Source organism: Pelobates fuscus, chromosome 11 (genome assembly GCF_036172605.1).
Source record: "Pelobates fuscus isolate aPelFus1 chromosome 11, aPelFus1.pri, whole genome shotgun sequence".
NCBI lineage: Eukaryota > Metazoa > Chordata > Amphibia > Anura > Pelobatidae > Pelobates > Pelobates fuscus.
Genome location: NC_086327.1, coordinates 9,359,066 through 9,383,762, shown reverse-complemented (window position 1 = coordinate 9,383,762; position 24,697 = coordinate 9,359,066). Strand labels below are relative to the sequence as shown.

At 43.5% G+C, this 24,697-nt stretch overlaps 1 protein-coding gene across 1 annotated transcript; it reads right to left on the bottom strand.

Moving 5' to 3' along the window:
• Window positions 1-722: 722 nt before the first annotated feature.
• SDHB (succinate dehydrogenase complex iron sulfur subunit B) lies at window positions 723-12,903 on the bottom strand. The gene is made up of 8 exons (XM_063436004.1): window positions 12,786-12,903; window positions 7,863-8,008; window positions 7,262-7,347; window positions 7,049-7,185; window positions 6,638-6,754; window positions 5,977-6,078; window positions 4,125-4,247; window positions 723-972 (listed from the first exon to the last, which is right to left on the bottom strand). Exons 1-8 carry the CDS (start codon window positions 12,849-12,851, stop codon window positions 895-897), a joined length of 855 nt encoding a protein of 284 aa, XP_063292074.1. The 5' UTR covers window positions 12,852-12,903; the 3' UTR covers window positions 723-894.
• Between the last annotated feature and the right edge of the window lie 11,794 nt (window positions 12,904-24,697).

Sequence of the window (24,697 nt, the reverse complement as noted above, 5' to 3'; positions counted from 1 at the left end):
CTTGTATATATTGTGGAAAGTGACAAACTGCAGTACTATTTTATCCTGAAGCCCCCGCAACCCCCCCCACCATATTTAGGGGGGGCCTAAATGAAAATGGTGGGGAACACACCTATTATCCTTCCTCCCCTCCCCTTTAATGGAACCAATTTCAATTTAAGAAGGCTTTTTAAAACTTCTGCAAAATGACTAGGTAAACAAATCACCTGTAATGCACTGCACATTATTAATGCATTGGTACCTTTCACCAAATTGCATAAAATTTTCTTGGACTTCTCCCCAGCATGTTGGAAGCTCTAGATCAAATCTGGTGGTCTCCTGGCAGGAGGAGGGGAGAAGCAGGCTGACTGGTGATTACTAAATCTACGAGTGCTTAGTTGACTAGGTGCAAAAGCAGTTACTTTGGCAATCACAGTTAAGGCTACGACACACTGACTCTGCTTACGCACAAGCACACAGATAAAGAGTTGCCAGCAATAGGTTCTCCAAATGATATCTGCTTGTCACTGCTGGTAGCTTATTACGGTTTAGTATCATTCACGCCAACGATGTAGCAGCCCTAAGTGCCCGCTTGAATATACTTGCAGTAGAACACAGTGTGTGTAGTCGAATGCCTGCCTGCTTTGCTCTTCTCTTTTAGCAAAGCTGTGAACCCCTGCACCCCCCCCACCCCCCCCCCAAAAAAAATACTCCCACACAAAACACCACTTAAGGAAAATAAAGAAGTGTTACTTATTTAATTCTTAAAACACACACACAATCCATAGCCGCAACACCAACGTGATGCCAATTTCTACAGGAGCATGTAGAGTAAGTAGAAGGTGCAGGTAAGTGTTGCTGTGATACCAGGACCGTAGCTTGAAGAAGCCACATTTCCCAGAAAATTCCACAGCACTATGCAGTGGCCACTTTCTCTTTGTATGTTGCCATCATCTTCTTAATTTCGGCAATGGCTTTGCCAGGATTCAAACCCTGGAATTAGATTGGAGAAAAATAATGCAGACTTGAGGTTAGCACAAGAAACATTTCCTGAAATCAAGTAGCGAAAAACACAAAAATCATTCTGCAGGTTCTGTAAACTGCTTTACTGCATAAATTCTTAAAATCAAATAAAAAACAAGTATATAAATAAAAAGTTATTTAAAGTAGAGTATAATTTAGGCACATTGAATACCTGATAACTGAAATCAGGAATAACTGGGCAGATTTGGGTTATTGACCACTGGAACACACACGTTGGTTAAAGTATGGGATACATTGTGATATTTCCCCCTGTACTTTGTTTCCATTGGCAGCTACGTTGTTGCCTTTTGCCTTTCCTGGTTACAAGATCCAGGCTTTACACAGGAGAGGCATTCGGTCTCCCCTCTTTTGGCAATTTATATTATAGACAAGCATGCCACTCTGATGTGCTACCATGCCATCTTGGAGGACATTCCTACAACAATACCTAATCTGCCCTCACCTGGGACCCATTGATCTGTGAATTCTTCTTTGATAGAATTATTTTCAAAATTATTCTCTTTCTAGACCTCAAATCTCATTCCTTGTGCTTTTATCTAAAAATTCTCTCACATCACAAGTATTTAGCATATATTTGTCTAGGATGTTATTGTGACATTATTACACAGTTGTGATTTAACTCTTGTGATGCGGGTACCAAAATAAATAAAATTAGATTCTATAAAAATAAATGTTTATCAAATGATTATTGAAATCATTAATATTAAATACTGTTGTATACAATAAACAACTAAAAAAGAAAATAGCAGAGCCAGGATAAGGAAGAGAGACAAAGTAGTGGTAGGAAAAAATGGGGGATAACCCCTAAATAGCTAACATGAATGAAAAAGAGGAAAGAAAAAAAACTGCCAAGAAACGTCTCAATAACAAAAACAATATTGGCATGAGTAGAGTGAACATTAAAATAGAACTTTTAATCAATTTCTAAAAAGTAGAAATATGAGAATAGATGGAATAAAAACAAGGCTAAATCTGAGTCCTGAGATCTAGTTGAGGTAGAACACTGAACCCTCCAGTGGCCAAAGTGGCCAAGAGAGTCTCAGTGAGAAAAAAGATACTTTGAAATCAGAGTATCTTATTTGCTGCAAGCCTATATATAAAGGGTGGTTGGGGGGAGCACAGAGTACATCAATACTCCAGGCTCTCCTGCAGTAAAGAGTCTACTGGATGTAAAATAGATGTCTCTTGTGCTCCAAATATCCTAACTGGTTAGGAAGATGATAATGCAGTAGTTATCAGTGTAAATAAAATGCCTATAACACCGGAGGTATAAGAAACAGAAAGACCGCTAGGGTTATTATGTTATAGTCAATTAAGGTATGAAATGCGAAAGTCCTAGCGCTGGCTTGTGGGTAGAAATCTAAGTGCCTTCGAGGGCACCCCTTATAAAATGCCTGCACTGTCTCTAAAACTCCCCATTGTTTACTAGAAAACAGGACTCAGAAAAAGAAAAAAACGGATGCCTGGATAAACGAGCGATATCGCTGACAAAATCGCGGCTGTATAAGTGCAGCAGCAGGAGTATGCAAAACCAAGCATCCAGAGCCCCTATAGGCATTTACACTGATAACTACTGCATTATCATCTTCCTAACCAGTTAGGATATTTGGAGCACAATAGACATGTCTTTTACATCCAGTAGACTCTTTACTGCAGGAGAGCCTGGAGTATTGATGTACTCTGTGTTCTACCTCAACAAGATCTCAGGACTCGGATTTAGCCGTGTGCTTTTTGTTTTTATTCCATCTATTCTCATATTTCTACTTTTTAGAAAATCGAATAAAAGTTATATTTTAACGTTCACTCTACTCATGACAATATTGTTTTTGTTATTGAGACATTCTTTTGTCTGTTGTATACGATGCATACATTATTGCTGTATTTGTTGTTCTCGATTGAGTGAGAAATGATGTGGGTCAGAGGATTACAAATAAATCAAGTTAATGCTTTTTTTGTTTTTCTATAACCAAAAACATACAACAACTGTGAATCTAAACAAAAAAAAATATGGAAGGAAAGAGAGAGAAAAAAAAAAGGCAATGCACAGGTTTTAAAATCAGATAAATTCTAGATTTTATGTTTGGTAATTCAAATTTCCTTTTCATCCATTTTAAGTTTGTTTAGCATTCCTTAGTAATGTGGTAATAATAAATAAATAAAATCCACATTAGTGCACACACCCATATCATAATATGCAATAATTGGCTTTTTTTAACCAGTAATATTGTTTATAAGAGCCAAAGTCATCCTCCCACCCCAGAGAAAATCACAAAAGCACATGGATTTAAACCAGTAGGGCCCAAACTATAGCAAAGCAATCATTTGGATCACTTTTTTTTATTTTTGATTTAAATGGCTATAACTCGTCGTGGGGTGAAATTAAAGTATGTATTTGTAGGAGCCATCTTCGGTATAATTTAGGAGGTGAAGTATAGTTTGCATTAATTCACAGATACTGAAAGTATACATTCCTGCACAATGGAAACAGCACCAAGAACAGTAACCAGTTTCTATGCAGACATGTACACTATGTAAACTACACCAGAGTAAATATTAACTGCCCTTGAAGGCCGTTGAAGTATCCGGCCCCTTTAATCGGATACACGTTGCTTTGGATTTGCCCATAGCAGTGCTAGCAATGAGCCGTTCATGGAAACATCTCTCACTTCCTGGTTTGTATACATCACAAGTATCAGATGGCTTTCACACATAAAACGCAGACAATCTAATTCAACAAGGGCTTGTAAGACTACTCTCTGTGCTGGGGTAGGAGAGACAAGGCCCCTGCACTGAAGGGTCATCAGGACACCACAAGCGGAGGGTATGAAACCCTAGAAATGATTTCTTCCATCAATTTTAGCAGTCCCCGTGTCCCTTTATTATAGCCCTGTCCACCATCATTTCCCTTCTGCCCAGTCACTTAAGGTTTATTCACTAAAACAGGAATTGTGGGGTATCAACAGGGGGGAGAGAGAAAAAGTTAATAAATATCTGTATTCCAACGCATTAACAGAAAGTTGCCCCAGGAAAAATAAATAAAAAACATTTAAATAACTTTAAATCTGTAACAAAATGCTTCCGCTGTGAGTTTGAAAGGTTACCTTGGGACATGTTCGTGTGCAGTTCATGATGGTGTGGCAACGATATAGAGAGAAAGGATCCTGGAGCTGGGCTAACCGTTCCTCTGTGAAGTCGTCCCTTGTGTCAATCATCCAGCGGTAGGCCTGAAAACCACAATGAAGGAAGTAAAAGTGCTGGCGAATGGACACGAAAAGCTGATATTGTGAGAAATGCACATTGAGGGCAACACGTGATAACACAAAGGGCAAGGACCCCACTCTACAATGCAACAGTAAACAGGGTTAGTTACTAAAGTGAGCACTGGAAGTGGATTCAATGTAAATGTCAAATTTAAAGCCAAACTGGAACAATAGCTGAATATTCACATTACATAAATACATTTTTAGAAGGGTATAGATAGTTCATATGTCCTAAAAAGTGCACACCATAAAAAGTCTATGATAATTCCTCATACATTAATATTTATTAAAAATAAATACATTGTTAGAAATGTGTTTAAAAAAATAAAAATCACAATTAATGAATGAAAAAAAGAAAAACACATGTAAATTAATATATCTCAGTTAAATCAAGATTAGGGTGAATATATACTTAAATGGGACAATGATTTATCATACAACATATTTCGCTTTGCTGCTTTATAACTCCGTGCATAAAGGGGGCAACATCACTTAAAGCCAAGGATTGGATTTTTCAGAAATGTTTAAGCACATTGCTCAGTAGCATTATATCTGGACTCTTAGCCCAATTATTTGTGCCACTGCTCAATTATAATAAATCATTATCTTTTAATAATAAGAGCACCCATTTAAGCATATTTACCAGTCTTGATTTAACTGAGATATGTTCTGTTGTTTTAATGTGGTTTTTCTTTCAGTATTTGTGGTGTTTCCCTTTCATTTTTAAACACATTTCTAATAAAATGTTTTTATTTTTAAAGGATCACTATAGGGTCAAGAACACAAACATGTCTTCTTAACCTTTAGTGTTAAAACCACCATCTAGCCCCCCTGCCTCTATAAATATAGCAAAATCTTACTGTTTTCAAGCCAGAAGCTGTAACTCTGCATACGGTTTGAGTCAGAAAAACAAGCAGTCTGCTGACATTATCAGAAGTGGTAGCCTGATCCAATCACAATGCTTCCCCATAGGATTGGCTGAGACTGACAAGGAGGCAGATCATGGGCAGAGCCAGCATGATTCAAACACAGCCCTGGCCAATCAATGAATCTCTATGAGCAACGTTCAGTGTCTGCATGCAGAGGGAGGAGATACTGAATGTTTGGATGCATTTTAGGCAGCCATGACACAGGAAGGTTCTCTAACAGCCATCTGAGGAGTGGCCAGTGAAGTTATCACTAGGCTGTAATGTAAACACTGCATTTTCTCTGAAAAGACAGTGTTTACAGCAAAAAGCCCGAAGGTAATGATTCTACTCACCAGAACAAATTAAAAAAACTGTAGTTGATCTGGTGACTAAAGTGTCCCTTTAATATTAACGTAGACTTTCTATGGTGTGCATTTCTCAGGACATAAATAAAACTATGTACACCCTTCTTAAAATGTATCCTACATATCTTTTTGGCTTTATTTATTTTGCTTTAGTAATTTCACATTACATAACATTACAAAATAAAGAGACTTTCCCGGTGCACGCCCTAATAAAATGAGCTGAGGACACCTATGGTCCTTGAATACGTTATGATGCAAGAAGCTTCAAAGGGCCGGCTCCCATCAAATAGGTTAATTATAGCTGCTGTGATTTGCAAAACTCTGCTTTAGCTATAGGATTCCTTCTAATTAAGATATCAAATGGGAAACTAGGCCAAGCTTCCCATGCACAGCACCCCAAATCCCATGCACAGCACATACCTGCATGAGAACAGCAGGCCCAAGGTATTTGTCTCCATTCCACCAATAGCTGGGACAGCTGGTACTGCAGCAGGCACACAATATGCATTCATATAGCCCATCCTGTAAAATAAAGATCCCCGGTCATACTTATGGTAACAAACGCAGACAGACATTAAACAAAAACTACAGGGTAAGTATGAACCACTATTGGATAATTTACTGCAGAAAAGTTACTCGCCATTAATTTCCCTCGAAGCACTGCTTAGTGGGTCAGAAAGAGACCAATACCATAAGCCTCCGCACTGCAAATTATTATGGTATAAGTTGACTCATCTCGTCACTTCGAATCAGTGTAAATGCTCGGTTTCTGATAGCACTCATGCTGTTCGTGTGCCATCAGTTTATACATAGGCCAGGTCAAAGCTTAGTGAATTGGACCATATGCAATTCTTGGCAGAAGTGAGAGCCTAAGCTGTGCACTTGGCTTGCAGACAGCACACGTCAACTTGGACAGAATTAACACAAGACTTCGTTCTCTGCTCCCTGATGGTTTTGAGGATGAGATTTAGAGTTGTAGCTTTTTTTTATTTATTTTTTTACAATAGGTGTGGCAGTGGTCCATCAGGAAAGCGGAATTTGTCACAAACTAACTTGTAGAACGTGCAGATATTGAGCTTACCAGCTTGTCTCTGTCCTCTATAGATTGCAGATATTGCTCCTTGCCCTGCATCGACTCGTCTTTTTTCTTCAGATAGGGCTCAATGGATTTGTACTGAGCATAGAAGTTACTCAAATCCTTACAAACAGGATAAAGAACAAAACAAACCATAAAGCAATGCATTAGATGCTGCAGTTTATTGTAGCCAAGATCTCATCGTCATTTTAATGTGAGAAATTACTGATCTATACCCACTCCAAGACCTAATCTATACCCTCCCATTGCCCAAAACTCACATCATCCACAGCCAATTTAATCCCCTAAGCAGCTCCTCTTCTAGAATTAATCAGACAGCTTGCCTCCTAATGTCATGTACAACAGGTCTAACCCACAGGATACGTGAACAAAGTACACAGATCCTATTCGCCTTACCGGAACTAGATCCTTCACGACATACATGTGGGGCAGGGGGTAGATTTTGGAGACTTTATTGAGATTGACATCTATTTTTAAGGTGCATGCCAAGGTGTTTCCACCATTAATATTCATCGCACAGGAACCACAGATACCTGTAACAGAGGTCCCATTTAGAAGAATGGTGTGATATCATTCAGAGTCTGGATATGCTCATTATTAAAGCTTTACCTTCTCTACACGATCTGCGGAACGTCAGCGTTGGATCCATCTCATTCTTAATCTTAATTAAAGCATCCAGCACCATGGCACCACACCTGAAAACACAAGACACCAGGGGAAGGTAGGAATACAGGTTGGACAAATTTGTATTTTTTTTAATATATATATATTTGTGTTTAGCAAACCACAAGTGTTAAGACAGCATAAAGATACATAAGGGACATAATATGTGGCATTTCTAACTGACACAGAGAGGTCGTGATTCATGTTATAACACTGATACACCGGCCAACACTTGAATAAATTTTTTTATTTTTTTTTATTTTTTAAATGAATGTAACTTTTGACCGTTCTTCACAGATGAAAGATCAGAGCTGGCAAAATATCACAAGGCTTGCAGATAGGTCTAGGAGAAATGAATTAAATATTTGCAAATCTTGCTAAATGTACTATGCAGAACAGGAATCGACGTCATGTTTTGGAAGCCTAGTAATATAGATTCAATATTTCAGCCGATGATCCTTTAACATGTGCACATTGTATGGCCTAGTATTCAATGTTTAGAAAATAATATACTTGTAACGGAAGTAATATGCCCTCTTCCACTCACTTATTTAAATCGATTTCATAAGTCTGCATGCGTGGCTTATCGCCAGGCTTGTCTGGATCCCATCTGTAGATGGCAAATTTCTTAATGCGTGCCTCGGCTTGAGAAGCAGGAGCAGCTGCTACAGCGGTCTGGGCCGAGCGGGAGATCTGTAAACAAACAGCAATAAAAGCAAGTCATCAGATCTGGATCCTCATAGTTTGCCAGGGGTCAAAGTGCAGAGCAGGTAACATAGGGGACACCATTTCAACAATTCCAACAATTATTGTGCTACAATTATTATTTCTAAAGCGTGAGCAAAATTCCTTAGCGCTATACAATGGGTGGACTAACAGACACAAAATTGTAACCAGACAAATGGACGCACTGGAACAGAGGGATTGAGGGCCTTGCTCAGTGAGTTTACATGCTAGAGGGAGTGGGGTATAGTGACACAGGAACAGAGGGATTGAGGGCCCTGCTCAGTGAGTTTACATGCTAGAGGGAGTGGGGTATAGTGACACAGTAACAGAGGGATTGAGTATCCTGCTCAGTGAGTTTACATGCTAGAGGAAGTGGGGTATAGTGACACAAAGGGTATAAGTAGGGGCAATGAAATAGGTTGCTAGAAAAGTATTCACTGAGAACTTAGTAGGTTATTTTTGACAGTTGCAGGAGAGGAGTCAGAGGGCAGAGGGAAATGGAAATCTGCCAACAGTTTAAATGATATGCTTTCCTGAATAAATGAGTTTCAAAGATTTTTTTGAAGGAGTGGAGACTGGGTGAAAGTCTAATTGAGAAGGTAAGGGAGTTTCACAGAAAAGGTGCAGCCCTGGAGAAGTCTTGGAGGCGAGCAGATGTTGGAGTACGGACAGAGGATAGATAGGTAGGTTGGAGCAGCATTATGTAGGGAGTTGTAAGCAAGCACCAGAATCTTAAATTAAGCCCTATATCTAACTGGAAGCCAATGTAGGGACTGACAGAGGGGGGGGGGGGGGGGCGTGGGAGGACAGGAAAATAAGCCTTGCCACTGCGTTCATTGTAGATTACAGCGGTGCAATCTGGGAACACGTAAGACCACTGAGAAGGGGATTGCAGTAGTCAAGACGAGAAAGAACAACGGCATGGACCAGCACCTTAGCCGTGAGTGGTGTTAAGTAGGTGCAGATGCGCGCTATTTTTTGGGATGGAAGCAGCAGGATTTGGCGATCGACTGGACATGAGGGGGTGAAGGAGAGGTCGGAGTCAAAGAGAACACCTAGGCAGCGAGCCTGCGAGGTAGAGGTGATGGTGGCACCGCTGACTTAGAGGGAGGGAGACATGGGAGTAGGAACACTTGAGGGAGGAAAGACCAGAAGTTCTGTTTTGGACAGGTTGGGTTTAAGGAAGTGAGCAGCCATCCATTTGGAAATCGAAGAGAGGCAGTCAGAGACACGAGTCAAGATGGGCGGAGAGAGATCAGGAGAGGACAGGTAGATTTGTGTGTCATCTGCATAGAAATGATAATGGAAGCCAAAGGAGCTGATGAGTTTACCAAGGGAGGCAGTGTAGACTGAGAACAATAGGGGACCAAGGACTGAACCTTGGGGAACGCCAACAGAGAGGGGTTGGGGAGAAGAGGCAGAGCCAAAGAAAGAAACAGCTGCATGGGTAATCTGTAAATATACAAAGAGGAAGAGGGGCTGCATTGGTTATTTGCAAATATACAAAGAGGAAGAGGGGCTGCTTGGGTAATCTGTAAATATACAATGGGAAGAGGAGGCTGCTTGTTTCACTACCTTACTTTCCTTTAGCCCTGTACTCCCTCCACGAACTTGGACTTCACAAATAAGACCTATTGTAGTTTGTGCTCTAACTACACAAGGACCAGGGCCACTTTGATCAGAAAATAAAGTCCAGGACACAAACACATTTTTCAGATTTAGACGTCAATACAACAGTAATACAACCAAACCTACATTTACTTTTTCTATCCAATTTAAAAATAAGAATTAAGCAAGCAAACAAAAAAAACACTATTGAGAGATCTTGCTAAAATTTAATGGAACAACTGGTCAGTTTGTTACTGTAGTGAACACTACCGTCCAATACATAGAGATTCTCAAATAACATTACAGTAAAAATAAACACACTATTGATAACCTATTAATCCACCATTAATATTAAAGTTAGTGAGAAGTACAGATAATTCAGAATACATTGAAGAATTATACGGAAAAAAAACAAACAAAGTAAGTCAGACATTTTATTGAAATGAAAAGAACCTCCTTTGCCCTATGATTTATAAAAGTGCATTAGCGTGTCACCTGATTGTGGGTCTGAATAGGTGCATTCAGAAACCCAATCAATAATACATTCAAGAGTCCAAGATAGCCGACATTTTATACAAGCTCACTGTTTACACATCTTACAGTTAGCTTGATAATACAGTGATTTTATTCAGCGCGGGGGAGAGAGAGAGAGAGAGAAGGGCACAGTAAAGCCGCCCCCCCCACTAACCTGGCACAGTAATGCCTTCCCCACTAACCTGGCACAGTAATGACCCCCCACTCTCCTGGCACAGTAATGCCCCTCCCCCACCCACTAACCTGGCACAGTAATGCCCCCCCCCACCCACTAACCTGGCACAGTAATGCCCCCCCCCACTCTCCTGGCTCAGTAATGCCCCCCCCCCCCCACTCTTCTCCTGGCACAGTAATGCCCCCATCTCTCCTGGCACAGTAATGCCCCCATCTCTCCTGGCACAGTAATGCCCCCATCTCTCCTGGCACAGTAATGCCCCCATCTCTCCTGGCACAGTAATGCCCCCATCTCTCCTGGCACAGTAAAGCCCCCCTCCACTAACCTGGCACAGTAATGCCCCTCCCCCACCCACTCTCCTGGCACAGTAATGCCTCCCCCCACTCTCCTGGCACAGTAATGCCTCCCCCCACTCTCCTGGCACAGTAATGCCTCCCCCCACTCTCCTGGCACAGTAATGCCTCCCCCCACTCTCCTGGCACAGTAATGCCTCCCCCCACTCTCCTGGCACAGTAATGCCTCCCCCCACTCTCCTGGCACAGTAATGCCTCCCCCCACTCTCCTGGCACAGTAATGCCTCCCCCCACTCTCCTGGCACAGTAATGCCTCCCCCCACTCTCCTGGCACAGTAATGCCTCCCCCCACTCTCCTGGCACAGTAATGCCTCCCCCCACTCTCCTGGCACAGTAATGCCTCCCCCCCACTCTCCTGGCACAGTAATGCCCCCCCCCCACTCTCCTGGCACAGTAATGCCCCCCCCCCACTCTCCTGGCACAGTAATGCCCCCCCCCACTCTCCTGGCACAGTAATGCCCCCCCCCCTTTCTTCTGGCACAGTAATGCCCCCCCCCACTCTCCTGGCACAGTAATGCCCCCCCCCCTCTCCTGGCACAGTAATGCCCCCCCCACTCTCCTGGCACAGTAATGCCCCCCCCCCCACTCTCCTGGCACAGTAATGCCCCCCCCACTCTCCTGGCACAGTAATGCCTCCCCCCACTCTCCTGGCACAGTAATGCCCCCCCCACTCTCCTGGCACAGTAATGCCCCCCCCCACTCTCCTGGCACAGTAATGCCCCCCCACTCTCCTGGCACAGTAATGCCCCCCCACTCTCCTGGCACAGTAATGCCCCCCCACTCTCCTGGCACAGTAATGCCCCCCCACTCTCCTGGCACAGTAATGCCCCCCCACTCTCCTGGCACAGTAATGCCCCCCCACTCTCCTGGCACAGTAATGCCCCCCCCCCACTCTCCTGGCACAGTAATGCCCCCCCCCCCCACTCTCCTGGCACAGTAATTCCCCCCCCCTCTCCTGGCACAGTAATTCCCCCCCCCCCTCTCCTGGCACAGTAATTCCCCCCCCCCTCTCCTGGCACAGTAATTCCCCCCCCCCTCCTGGCACAGTAATGCCCCCCCCTCTCCTGGCACAGTAATGCCCCCCCCACTCTCCTGGCACAGTAATGCCCCCCCCCCCACTCTCCTGGCACAGTAATGCCCCCCCCCACTCTCCTGGCACAGTAATGCCCCCCCCCACTCTCCTGGCACAGTAATGCCCCCCCCCACTCTCCTGGCACAGTAATGCCCCCCCCCCCCTCTCCTGGCACAGTAATGCCCCCCCCCCCCACTCTCCTGGCACAGTAATGCCCCCCCCCCACTCTCCTGGCACAGTAATGCCCCCCCCCACTCTCCTGGCACAGTAATGCCCCCCCCCACTCTCCTGGCACAGTAATTCCCCCCCCCCTCTCCTGGCACAGTAATTCCCCCCCCCCTCTCCTGGCACAGTAATTCCCTCCCCCCTCTCCTGGCACAGTAATTCCCCCCCCCTCTCCTGGCACAGTAATTCCCCCCCCCCCTCTCCTGGCACAGTAATTCCCCCCCCCTCTCCTGGCACAGTAATTCCCCCCCCTCTCCTGGCACAGTAATTCCCCCCCCTCTCCTGGCACAGTAATTCCCCCCCCTCTCCTGGCACAGTAATTCCCCCCCCCCTCTCCTGGCACAGTAATTCCCCCCCCCCCCTCTCCTGGCACAGTAATTCCCCCCCCCCCTCTCCTGGCACAGTAATTCCCCCCCCCCCTCTCCTGGCACAGTAATTCCCCCCCCCCCCTCTCCTGGCACAGTAATTCTCCCCCCCCCCTCTCCTGGCACAGTAATCCCCCCCCCCCCCTCTCCTGGCACAGTAATTCCCCCCCCCCCCCCCCTCTCCTGGCACAGTAATTCCCCCCCCCCCCTCTCCTGGCACAGTAATCCCCCCCCTCTCCTGGCACAGTAATTCCCCCCCCTCTCCTGGCACAGTAATGCCCCCACTCAGTAATGTCCAGTTTCCAGTCACTTGTCTCCCAGAGATCCTCCTGGAGGCTCAGCTCCCATAACGTTATATCAGTATTATTATAATTATATTATTATATTGTTATTATTATTAATCGGGTCCCACCTGCAGGGCTCCCGCCGCTCTCAGCACCGGCCCGCTGTGTCTCAAGGATAACACGACCGCAGCCATAGCTCATCTGACACCTAGATGACCGCCCAGCGCCCAGCATGCACTGCGGCGCCTCAAAACATGGGATAGAACGTACTCAAACAGGCGACCTATAACACATCTCTATGGTAAGAGGTGGCGTTCTATCTCAGCTCTCTATGGTAGGATGAGGTTTAACCACGCCCTCCATGTTACGAAAGAGAGTTCTAGCCCCGCCCTGTCTGTCAAAGAAAGCGTTATATCACCTCATTATGCTGACAGGCGCTCTATCCCCGCCCTCTATGGAAAGTGGAGGCGCTCTATCCCGCCCTCTATGGAAAGTAGAGGCGCTCTATCCCCGCCCTCTATGGTAAAATAAAAGGCGCTCTATCTCAGCATTGAGCACTCTGTGGTCACTTGTGTAACCAGGGTGGTTTCCATGGTGACAGGATGAGTGATGGGAATAGGAGGGAGTGGTTACTGCTCCTCCTATCACCCCTTGCCATCCTGTATATAATACACTGCCCCCTGGGGTTATTTATTAACCCCTTAACACCGCAGCCAAATGTACAAGTTGTGAACGAAACAAAACGTAAACAAAACCTGGCATTTGCGCTATATGTCTGTCCAACCGTAATTCACCTCTTTCATATTAAATGCACCCCCCCTTATTATATATCATTTTATTCAGGGGAAACAGGGCTTTCATTTAATATCAAATATTTAGCTATGAAACATAATTTAATATGAAAAAAATGGGAGAAAATAAGATTTTTTTTTATTTTTTTTCGTTCTTCATGACATTTTAACTGTCAATGTCATAATACTGTTTGCTTTTACTGCAATAAAATACACATATTTGTATTCAGCAAAGTCTCACGTGTAAAACAGTACCCCCTATGTACAGGTTTTATGGTGTTTTGGGAAGTTACAGGGTCAAATATAGCGTGTTACATTTGAAATTGAAATTCGCCAGATTGGTTACGTTGCCTTTGAGACTGTATAGTAGCCCAGGAAATAAATTTACACCCATAATGGCATACCATTTGCAATAGTAGACGACCCAAGGTATTGCAAATAAGCGATGTCCAGTCTTTTTTAGTAGCCATTTGGTCACAAACACTGGCCAAAGTTAGCATTTGTATTTGTTTGTGTGTGAAAAATGCAAAAAACGCCAATTTTGGCCAGTGTTTGTGACTAAGTGGCTACTAAAAAAGACTGGACATACCCCATTTGCAATACCTTTGGTTGTCTACTATTGCAAATGGTATGCCATCATAGGGGTAATTTTCATTCTTGGGCTACCATAGGGTCATAAAGGCAACGTAAGCAATCTGGCGAATTTTAATGTGAAAAAAATTAAACACAAGCCTTATATTTGACGCTGTAATTTTTGAAAACACCATAAAACCTGTACATGAGGGGTACTGTTGTACTCAGGAGACTTCGCTGAACACAAATATTTGTGTTTCAAAACAGTAAAAAGTATTGCAGCAATAATATCGTCCCTGTAAGTGCTGTTTGTGCGTGAAAAATGCAAAAACGTCACTTTTACTGGCGATATCATGGTTGTAATACATTTTACTGTTTTGAAACACTAATATTTGTGTTCAGCGAAGTCTCCCGAGTAAAACAGTACCCCCCATGTACAGGTTTTATGGTGTCTTGGAAAGTTATAGGGTTAAATATAGTGCTAGCAAATTAAATTCCCTATACTTTCGGCATGGGTGGTCAGGCAGGTCCCGCTAATTGTAATTAATTAGGATACCTAATTATGTAAAATTATTACATAAATATATGTGTAGAATTAATATATGTATATATATACATATGTGTATATATACGTATATATATATATATTTTTTTTTAATATTTTTATTTATATATAGGTATATATATAGTGATATATACGTATATATTTATGTATATAGATATATATATTATTTCGTTATAAGTGTATTTTGATATAAATATATATATATTAATATCAGAATACAGTTAGAACGAAATAAAACACATCTATATATTTTTTAATATTTTATTTTTAATTATTTTTTTTATTTAATTTTTTTACGTATTTACATATTAATTTTTTTTATATTATTTATAAATATATATATAACAATAATTATATATATATTTAATCAGTATCAGTCTACGTGTAATTTGATATTAATATATATATATAATTATATATATATTAATATTAAAATACACCTAGACGGTGTATGTGTATGTGTGTATATGTGTATATATATACTTAGATCATATATATAATATATATATATATGATCTAAGTATATAATTTATTTATTTTTACACTGTTTTAAAACATTTTTATTTGATTTTCAGCCAGCAGGGGGACCAACTGTCATTACAGTTGGTCCCCCTGCTGGCAATGCAGCAGGCAGCTATACCGGCCATGTGATTGTGAGGTCCTCGCAAGGACCTCACTCTCACATGGCCGGGAGGGCTCCTGGAGGGCGGACGTGCCGCGGGGGGCTCCCTGGGAGTCCCCCGAACCGCGATCGCCGGCGTGGGACCGCCAGCGACCGGGTAAGTTACTAAAAACCGGAGGGCGTACTATTACGTCCGGCGGCGTTTAGAGCCGCTTTTAAAAGGACGTAATAGTACGCCCTCCGGTCTTAAGGGGTTAAACTTCCAATTGTAGAGAGTTCAAACCCGAAATGTGAAATTCAGGCTAAACTAATCGAGCTGTGCCTATAGCTGGGGTGGAGAATGTTTCCATAGCGGCTATTCTAGCCTGTGTTTTGTAATACAGCTTCTAGAGCGTAATCATTCAATTCTACAAATAATTCAACTCTATGAGGAGATGCTGATTGGCCAGGGCTGTGTTTGAATTGTGCTGGCTCTGCCCCTGATCTGCCTCTTTGTCAGTCTCAGCCAATCCTATGGGGAAGCATTGTGATTGGATCAGGCCACCACTTCTGATTATGTCAGCAGACTGCTTGTTTTTCTGAGTCTAAAAGCATGCAGAGTTACAGCTTCAGGCTTGAATACAGTACGATTTTGCTATATTTATGGAAGCATGAGGGGCCCAGGGGGGCTAGATGGTGGTGTTAACACAAACATGTATTCCTGACCCTGTAGTGATCCTTTAATTAGCAAGCACTATATTTAACCCTGTAACTTTCCAAGACACCATAAAACCTGTACATGGGGGGTACTGTTTCACTCGTGAGACATTGCTAAATACAAATATGTGTACTTTATTGCAGTAACAGCTAACAGTATTGTGACATACATAGTTAAAATGCCATGCAGAACTAAAAAAAAATAACATTTATTTTCTCAATTTTTAAAATATTGTATTCATATTAAATTACGTTTAATATACAAATATTTAATGTGACATGAAGGCCCTGTTTCTCCTGAACAAAATTATATATGATAAATGTGGGTGCACGTAATATGAAAGAGGTAAATTATCTCTGAACAGACATATAGCACAACATGTACAACTGCCTCAGTCTTTAAGGGGTTAATCCCAGCATCAGAGCTCAGCTCACAGTTACCTATCACACGGCTCACCGGATATGTATAAGGTGACCATGGGGATGTTTGAATGAGACAGTTATTGGGTCTGACCGTCTTTGAATGAGACAGTTATTGGGTCTGACTGTCTTTAAATGAGACAGCTATTGGGTCAGACCGTGTTTGAATGAGACAGCTATTGGGTCTGACAGTGTTCGAATGAGACAGCTATTGGGTCAGACCATGTTTGAATGAGACAGTTATTGGGTCTGATCGTGTTTGAATGAGACAGTCATTGTGTTTGACCGTGTTTGAATGAGACATTATTGGTCTGACCATCTTTAAATGAGACAGCTAATGGGTCTCACCGTGTTTGAATGAGACAGTTATTGGGTCTGACCGTGTGTGAATGAGACAGCTATTGGGTCTGACAGTGTTTGAATGAGACAGTTATTGGTCTGACTATCTTTAAATGAGACAGCTAATGGATCTGACCGTGTTTGAATGAGACAGCTATTGGGTCTGACCGTGTTTGAATTATTATTATTATTATGATATTTATAGAGCGCCGTCAAATTCCGCAGCGCTTTGCAATGGGTGGACGAACAGACATGTAGTTGTAACCAGACAAGTTGGACACACAGGAACAGAGGGGTTGAGGGCCCTGCTCAATGAGCTTACATGCTAGAGGGAGTGGGGTATAGTGACACAAAAGGTAAGGATAGTATTAGACTAGTGACAGTTGCAGAAGAGGAATCAGTTGGGAGCTATTAACAGTTTAAAGGACCACTCTAGTGCCAGGAAAGCATACTCGTTTTCCTGGCACTAGAGTGCCCTGAGGGTGCCCCCACCCTCAGGGACCCCCTCCCGCCCGGCTCTGGAAAGGGGAAAGGGGTAAAAACTTACCTTTTTCCAGCGCTGGGCGGAGAGATCTCCTCCTGCTCTCCTCCTCCGATCCTCCTCTTCTCCTCCCCGTCGGCTGAATGCGCACGCGCGGCAAGAGCTGCGCGCGCATTCAGCCGGTCACATAGGAAAGCATTCATAATGCTTTCCTATGGACGCTGGCGTGCTCTCACTGTGAAAATCACAGTGAGAAGCACGCAAGCGCCTCTAGCGGCTGTCAATGAGACAGCCACTAGAGGACATAGGGGGAAGGCTTAACCCATTCATAAACATAGCAGTTTCTCTGAAACTGCTATGTTTCTGAAAAAATGGGTTAACCCTAGAAGGACCTGGCACCCAGACCACTTCATTAAGCTGAAGTGGTCTGGGTGCCTAGAGTGGTCCTTTAATTGATACGCTTTTATGAAGAAGTGGGTTTTTAACGATTTTTTTAAGGAGACTGGGTGAGCATCTAACGGAGAAGGGAAGCGAGTTCCACAGGAACGGTGCAACCCTCGAGAAATCTTGAAGGTGAGCATCAGAGGTGGGAGTACGGACAGAAGATAGACGCAAGTCTTCAGCAGATCGTAAGGGCCTAGACGGGACATACTTGTGTATAAGGGAGGATAGATAGGTGGGAGCAGCATTATGTAGAGATTTGAAAGCAAGAACCAGAATTTTAAATTGAGCTCTATATTTTATAGGAAGCCAATGTAGGGACTGACAGAAGGGTGAGGCATGGGAGGTGCGGGCGGACAGGAAGATGATCATTATGGACTGTAACGGCGCAAGTTGGGAGCACGTAAGACCACTGAGAAGCGGATTACAGTAGTCAAGGTGAGAAAGGACAGTGGAATGGACCAACACCTTAGTCACATCTGGCGTTAAGTAGGGGCGGATGCGCGCAATGTTTTTGAGATGGAAATGACAGGATTTAGCGATAGAGTGAACATGAGGCTTGAAGGAGAGGTCGGAGTCAAAGAGAACACCTAGGCAGCGAGCCTGCGTGGTGGAGCTGATGGTAGCACCGTTGACTTGGAGGGAGACAGACACAGGAGTAACAACACTTGAGGGAGGAAAGACCAGAATTTCAGTTTTGGTCAAGTTTAGTTTAAGGAAGTGGGCAGCCATCCAGTTAGAAGCAGCAGAGAGGCAGTCAGAGACACTAGTCAAGAGGGACGGGGAGAGATCAGGAGAGGACAGGTAGATTTGTGTGTCATCTGCATAGAAATGATATTGGAAGCCAAAGGAGCTAATGAGTTTACCAAGGGAGGCAGAATAGATGGAGAACAGTAGGGGACCAAGGACTGAACCTTGGGGGACACCAACAGAGAGGAGTTGGGGAGAAGAAGCAGATCCAGAGAAAGAAACACTGAAAGAGTGCTGGGAGAGGTAGGAGGAGCACCAGGAGAGAGCAATATCTTGTAGACCGATATTGTTAAGGATGAGAAGAAGCTGTTGATGATCAACAGTGTCAAAAGCCGCAGACAGGTCAAGGAGAATTAGGATAGAGTAGTGACCACGAGATTTTGCAGCGAGTAGATCATTGGATACTTTGGTCAGTGCCGTTTCCACAGAGTGCTTAGCGCAGAAACCAGACTGAAGCGGGTCTAGCAGAGAGTTGGACTCAAGGAAGTCTGTCAATCTCGCATACACAATTCTTTCAAGGATCTTGGATGCAAAAGGCAGTAGCGAGATAGGACGATAGTTGGATGGGGAGTTAGGGTCAAGATTGGGCTTATTTAGAATTGGGGTTACAGTTGCAAGTTTGAAGGGCGATGGAAATATACCAGAGGAGAGAGAGAGATTGAGAATTTTAGTGAGAGGTGGAGAAAGAGAAGAAGACAGAGTACGGATGAAATGCGAGGGAATTGGATCTGGGGAGCAGGTGGTGGGGCGGGAGGACTAGAACAGAGCAGAAATCTCTTCCAATGTAGCAGGTGCGAATGAACATAGAACAGCAGAGGGAGTGAAGTTAGGGGAAATATTGTAAGGGGAAGAAGAAAGATGAGAGATCTCTTCTTTAATTGTAGAGATCTTGTCAGTGAAGTGAGTTGCAAAGTCTGAGGCGGTCAAGTTAGTAGGTGGAGGAGGAACAGCAGGGCGAAGAAGAGAGTTAAATGTGTGAAATAGTCGTTTGGGTTCGCGGGAGAGTGTGGTTATGAGGGTGTTGAAGTAATTAACTTTTGCAGAGGAAAGAGCCAAGCTGTATGAGCTCAGCATAAATTTATAGTGGAGAATGTCAGATGCACAGTGAGACTTTCTCCAACAGCGTTCAGCAGTTCTGGTAGATGATAGCAATTCTTAAAGGAGTGGGTTTAAATAGGCGGACAGTGTGAACTTCAAAAGAAGAAAAGGATAGGGCAGGGGGAGTTATGATTGGTTGAAAGGTACATTAAGGGGAGAGAAGGATGCCTACGCCACCTCCTTTACAGTTGAGTCTGGGAGTGTGAGAGAACTGTAACCCACCAAAACATAAAGAGGCAGGAGTAGCGCTATCAGAGGGGGACAGCCAGGTCTCTGTAAGTGCAAGCAGTGTGAGTGAGTTTGAGATGAAAAAGTCGTGTATGGTTGTTGATTTTAAATTACTGCAGATGGAGCGGGCATTCCAGAGTGCACAATGAATTTTGGTAAGTGAGGGTAAAGGGCAGGGTATTGTGATGAGGTTTCTGGGGTTTCTGGTTGTCTTAGTGTGTGTAGATAAGGTGAAGGGCCCTGGATTGGGAGAGACATCACTAGCTGCTAGAAGTAGGAGGAGAGAAAGTGACAGGAGGTGTGAATGGGTTTTGTATGCATGAGACCGCTATTGGATTTGTGATTGAATGAGACAGTTATTGGGTCTGACAGTGTTTGAATGAGACAGCCAGTGGCGGAACTACCCCGGTCGCAAGTGCGACCGGGCCAGTCACAGCTGCAACCGGCCCAGTCACTCCAGGGGGCCCGGCCGCCCCTGCGACCGCTGTGCCCGCCACCATGTGTTGCAACCTCAGGCGGTGCGGTATAACCACCAGGGCCGCACGTTAAGGGGCCTATGCTGTTAGGGCCACTCAATGGCTATGGACTTCCAGGGGGCCCGGTCAGCGCTGCGGTGCTTTAACAGTACGACGGGGCCCCCTTTGATGAGGTCAGAGGCTGGGAGGAAGTGACAGCCCCAGCAACCACCAGGAGCCGCGCAGTTGGAAGGAGAGGAGGGGGTCTGTAACGAGATTATACCCCAACACGCAGGATCCAGCTAGACAGAAGACAACACAGAGGGAAGATACGTCTACCGGTCCTAGAGTGGCCGGACTCTACGTATATAGGAGAAGTACAGAGTCAGGAACGATCCGAGGTCAAGGGCACAAAGAGACAGCGTAAACTAGGACTAGCCGGGGTCTGGTACACAGTAAACAGCAAGCCGGCAAACAGAACAGAAAAGGATAAAGAGAATATAAAGTCAGAATACAAAGCCAAGGTCAAATACGAAGTAACACAACAGAACACCACAAGCGCTTAAGGGAACTGTAGCAGAAACCACGATAGGGCAAGGAACTAAGGGAAAGAGGTAAGTATAAATAGCTAAACATCTATTTTGATTGGTCCCTGTCATATCCACACCCCCAAAAGGTAATTGTATGGGGAGTGTGGCATGACAGGGACCAATGGGAGACCTTTTCTAATTTAGGCTCCCACTGCCCCTTTAAGAGCGCGCCCGAGACTCGCGGCGCGCTCTTAGAGTGAGGCGGGACACGTGACCGCTTCTCGCGGTCACTGCCCGCCCTCCAGTTCCAGCCGTCGGATGAGCCGCGCGCGGCTCGTGCAGCAGCTGAGCCGCGCGTGGCTTGAATAGAGGACCCCGGCCGGCACCTGGAAGGGTAAGTACCGCTACAGGGTCAGAGTGGGAAATCTGACTCCCATTAGGCTGAGCCACCACTTGAACCCAGGGAAGTCACCCTTCTGCATCTAAAAGGTAGGAAACCGGAGGGTGAATAAACTATTTTGTATGTGTGTGTGTGTGTGTGTGTGTCAAAGTATGGTAGGGTAGACATATGGGGGAAATGGCGGGGGGAAGACGTATGGGAGGCCCCAGGGCAATTCTCGCCCCGGGGCCCTGTGATTCTTAGTTACGCCTCTGGAGACAGCTATTGGGTATGAGCCATAATCATTGCTCTTATGACAAATCACGGCTTGAACTATCTTGCTTTGCATGTAATGCGTCTATCTCATATATTAGTTTCCCCTTTTATGTTGCATTACTGAAATAAATGAACTTTTGCACGATATTCTAATTTTTCGATTATCATCTGTATATTATTTGACTAATTTTAGATATTTACCATTTGCATTCTCTTTCTGAACAGGCGTCAAAGTGGTTCTAGCACAGCGGCGGAATAAATTGGGACCAATAAAAAGCATTAGATACCCCCAGTAAAGTGAGTAATTTTTGGAATACAAAATGTTCATTATCAAATACTTCGTTTGAGAAATATGCCTTCACTCCAACGCTTGCACGCAATATTATCAGAAGGAGGGAGCAGCATTCTTTTTTGTAATTTGTAATGTTTTGCACGGTTCTGTGTCCCGATTGTGATCACCATTCATGTAGAGTAGGGGTGAAGTATTCCCAAATCACTATGTAGAGGACACCAAAATTTGATAATACCATTATGCCCAGTGAAGCTTGATCATAACCCTCCCCCTTCCCAAAGTGCTGTCTAAACTCAAATGTGGAGAGACTGACAGCAATTCTGGGGCCAAGGGCTAAAGTGGAGTCGCCACCATGGAAACCTACTTAAAAGGATACTGTAGTTACCAAAAACAACTTTAGTTTAATTAAGCAGTTTGTGTTTATAGACCCCTGCAGTTTCACTACTCAATTCTCTGTCATTTAGGAATTAAATCCCGTTTGTTTCTGTTTATGCAGCCTTGCCACACCTCCCCTGGCTGTGACTGCCACAGCCTACATGGAAAAAGAAAATGGTTTCATTTTCAGATGTTAACTTGCTTTAGGTGTTTTTACCTCCTGCTCTGTAAATCGAACTTTAATCACACACTGAAAGCTCATACAAGGCCTAGAATAGCAGGAGATATATTCTAAATTAAACAGAAGGCGCAAAAACAGATGACTTTTTACAGGAAGTGTTTAGGAAGGATGTGTAAGTCACATGCAGGGAGGTGTGACTAGGGTTCATAAACAAAGTGATTTAACTCCTAAATGGCAGAGAATTGAGCAGAGAGACTGAAGGGGCATGATTTATACACCAAAACAGTATCATTAAGATAAAGTGGTTTTAGTGCCTTTAAATGTCCCTTTAAATGTTGCACATTGACGACTTTACCCCAGGATCACATTTTATTTAGAACCCCACAGCCATCAATCCTACAGATTAACCACAATTTATTATTTTAATTTACGATGTATTTTATTGCATGTTTGAGGATTAATACACAGAAAAAGAGCAGATCTATATAGAACTATTTCATTCCAGTACAGTTTTTATTTCATTATGCGTACACCAATGCCTTGGATTATAGGTCACGTTTGGAATAGAGATTATGGACAATGTTAAATAAGCCGATAGGAAACATTTATGTTTATTCAATAAACAATGTATTTAAACTCAAACCTATAAAAAAAAAAAAAAAAAAAAAAGTACATAATGTGTAAAATACATTTTTCCCCATCTCATATTTTGCCAACATTTTGCACAAAAAAAAAATAAAATAAAAAGTAGTCAATTGTTTAGTAGATACATCGTCTATGCTCGCAAAATGCAGTACATAAAGATCTAAATTTTTTTTTTATTTTTTTTTTTTTAATTCTTTATTTTTATTGTGCAGGTAGGTACATGACATTTCCATACGCCACAACAGTGTTCATATAGATATGCATACAGGTTTGTTCGTGGCATTAGTAAGTGCACATTTTTTGGGGTATAAACAAATTCGATATAACAGGCTGAACAATGGTTAACAGTTACTACACTGTAGTCTAGCATGCAAGCGAGTTAAAATGAAGTTACTATGTACTATCACTGTATAGTATTAGCTTTAACCTACAAGTCTGGGTAAAAACAGTCATTGCCGAGTAGTTAATGTTACATGCTTATAATACAGGAAACTGGACTGATGAATCATTCTTAGGAAACGGCAGACCTGAGAGTGTTAATAGAATAGGTTAGATTAGGAAGAACTATGTACTATAGGAATAGATCAATCAGTATGAAGGCGAGCTTAACTGGTGAGATAAGTGTATAGCAATAAACCGGCTAATCGTGCTCGTCTGGTCCAGAGTCAGTGCTATAAACTGATTATTGTATTAAGCTAGGTCGACTAGAATATTGGCTTGCTTAGTTTGCGGAGTTTTGAGACACCTGCTAAACTGCCTCTCCGTAAAGGAAAGTAAACCTGCCGAAAACGTGTAGTTAGTGTGGGGTAAGCAACAATAATCAAGCAGGTCTGGCTAGTCCAGCTTTGGTATAGCAGGTTAGGTAGGTTAAAAAGGTAACATTAGTCTAAGAACATGTTAAGACATATTAACAGTGTGCAAGCTTGTGTAGCCTGCCGTTCGCAATAAGTAGTCTCCATGACTAGGCGTGTGTCTTAGGATGTGGGAGAGTTGGTTGATAGCGTCGATTATTTTACGCCTCTGTGTGTTGCTAGGGGTTGTTAGTTGGTCATCTAGGTTATAGAGGCGGGGGGGGGGGGTTTGAGGGGCTGAGTTCAGGCCCCATTGGACCTCTGTTGCGTGTATGGGCTCGTGTAAATCAGCTGTCTGGGAGCATATGGAGCATAAAAGTGATAATTAACAAATCGAACAATAAAATCTTAAAGTATTGCAGTTGAATAGATTGCAGTTACCTTATAGGCGGCCGCCAGATCAAAAAGGGCAATCTAGTATCCTTTCAGGTTAGGGTGGCGGCAAGTGCCTTGGCTTAATGCCTCACTATACCTGTTAAAGGAAAAGTAAAGGTAGCTAACGGCCTGAAAGAAACCATAAAGTAAACTGTGCCTGTAGGCAGTGGGTAATGGGTAACAGTCCTCACATGGGTGTCTGTGTGGATTTAGGGTAGCTGGGCAACATGTATTTCTCGCTTGGCAGCGGGTCCCGTGCCGGGCGATCAGACGCTTCCCCCAGACTTCAGGCTCCGCTGCAAGATAGGCCGCATGGCCGGTTCGTGTGCTCGTGTATCGTTGACAGGTACCGTTTTGTTCCTCATGTGGTTCTGTGTCGTTTTCTGGGCACCTTGGGTTGTTGGCTTGGTAGGATTTACCAGGATTGTCAATTTTCGTGCCCTCCAGTGCAAGAGCTCTTAGAGAGCACGACCGGCCATCTTGGCTGTCAGGCCCCGCCCCCAGAAAGATCTCATTTAACTATTCACTTTAACCGTTTTAGATTTGCTACATAAATAGCCATATGTCACATTGGAAATGAACTTTGTGGTAAAATGTAGCTCTGCTTTATTGGCACAGTTACCATTTTCCTTAAATTAGGATAGAAGTACACATTGGTAAATAAACAGCAGAGCGGA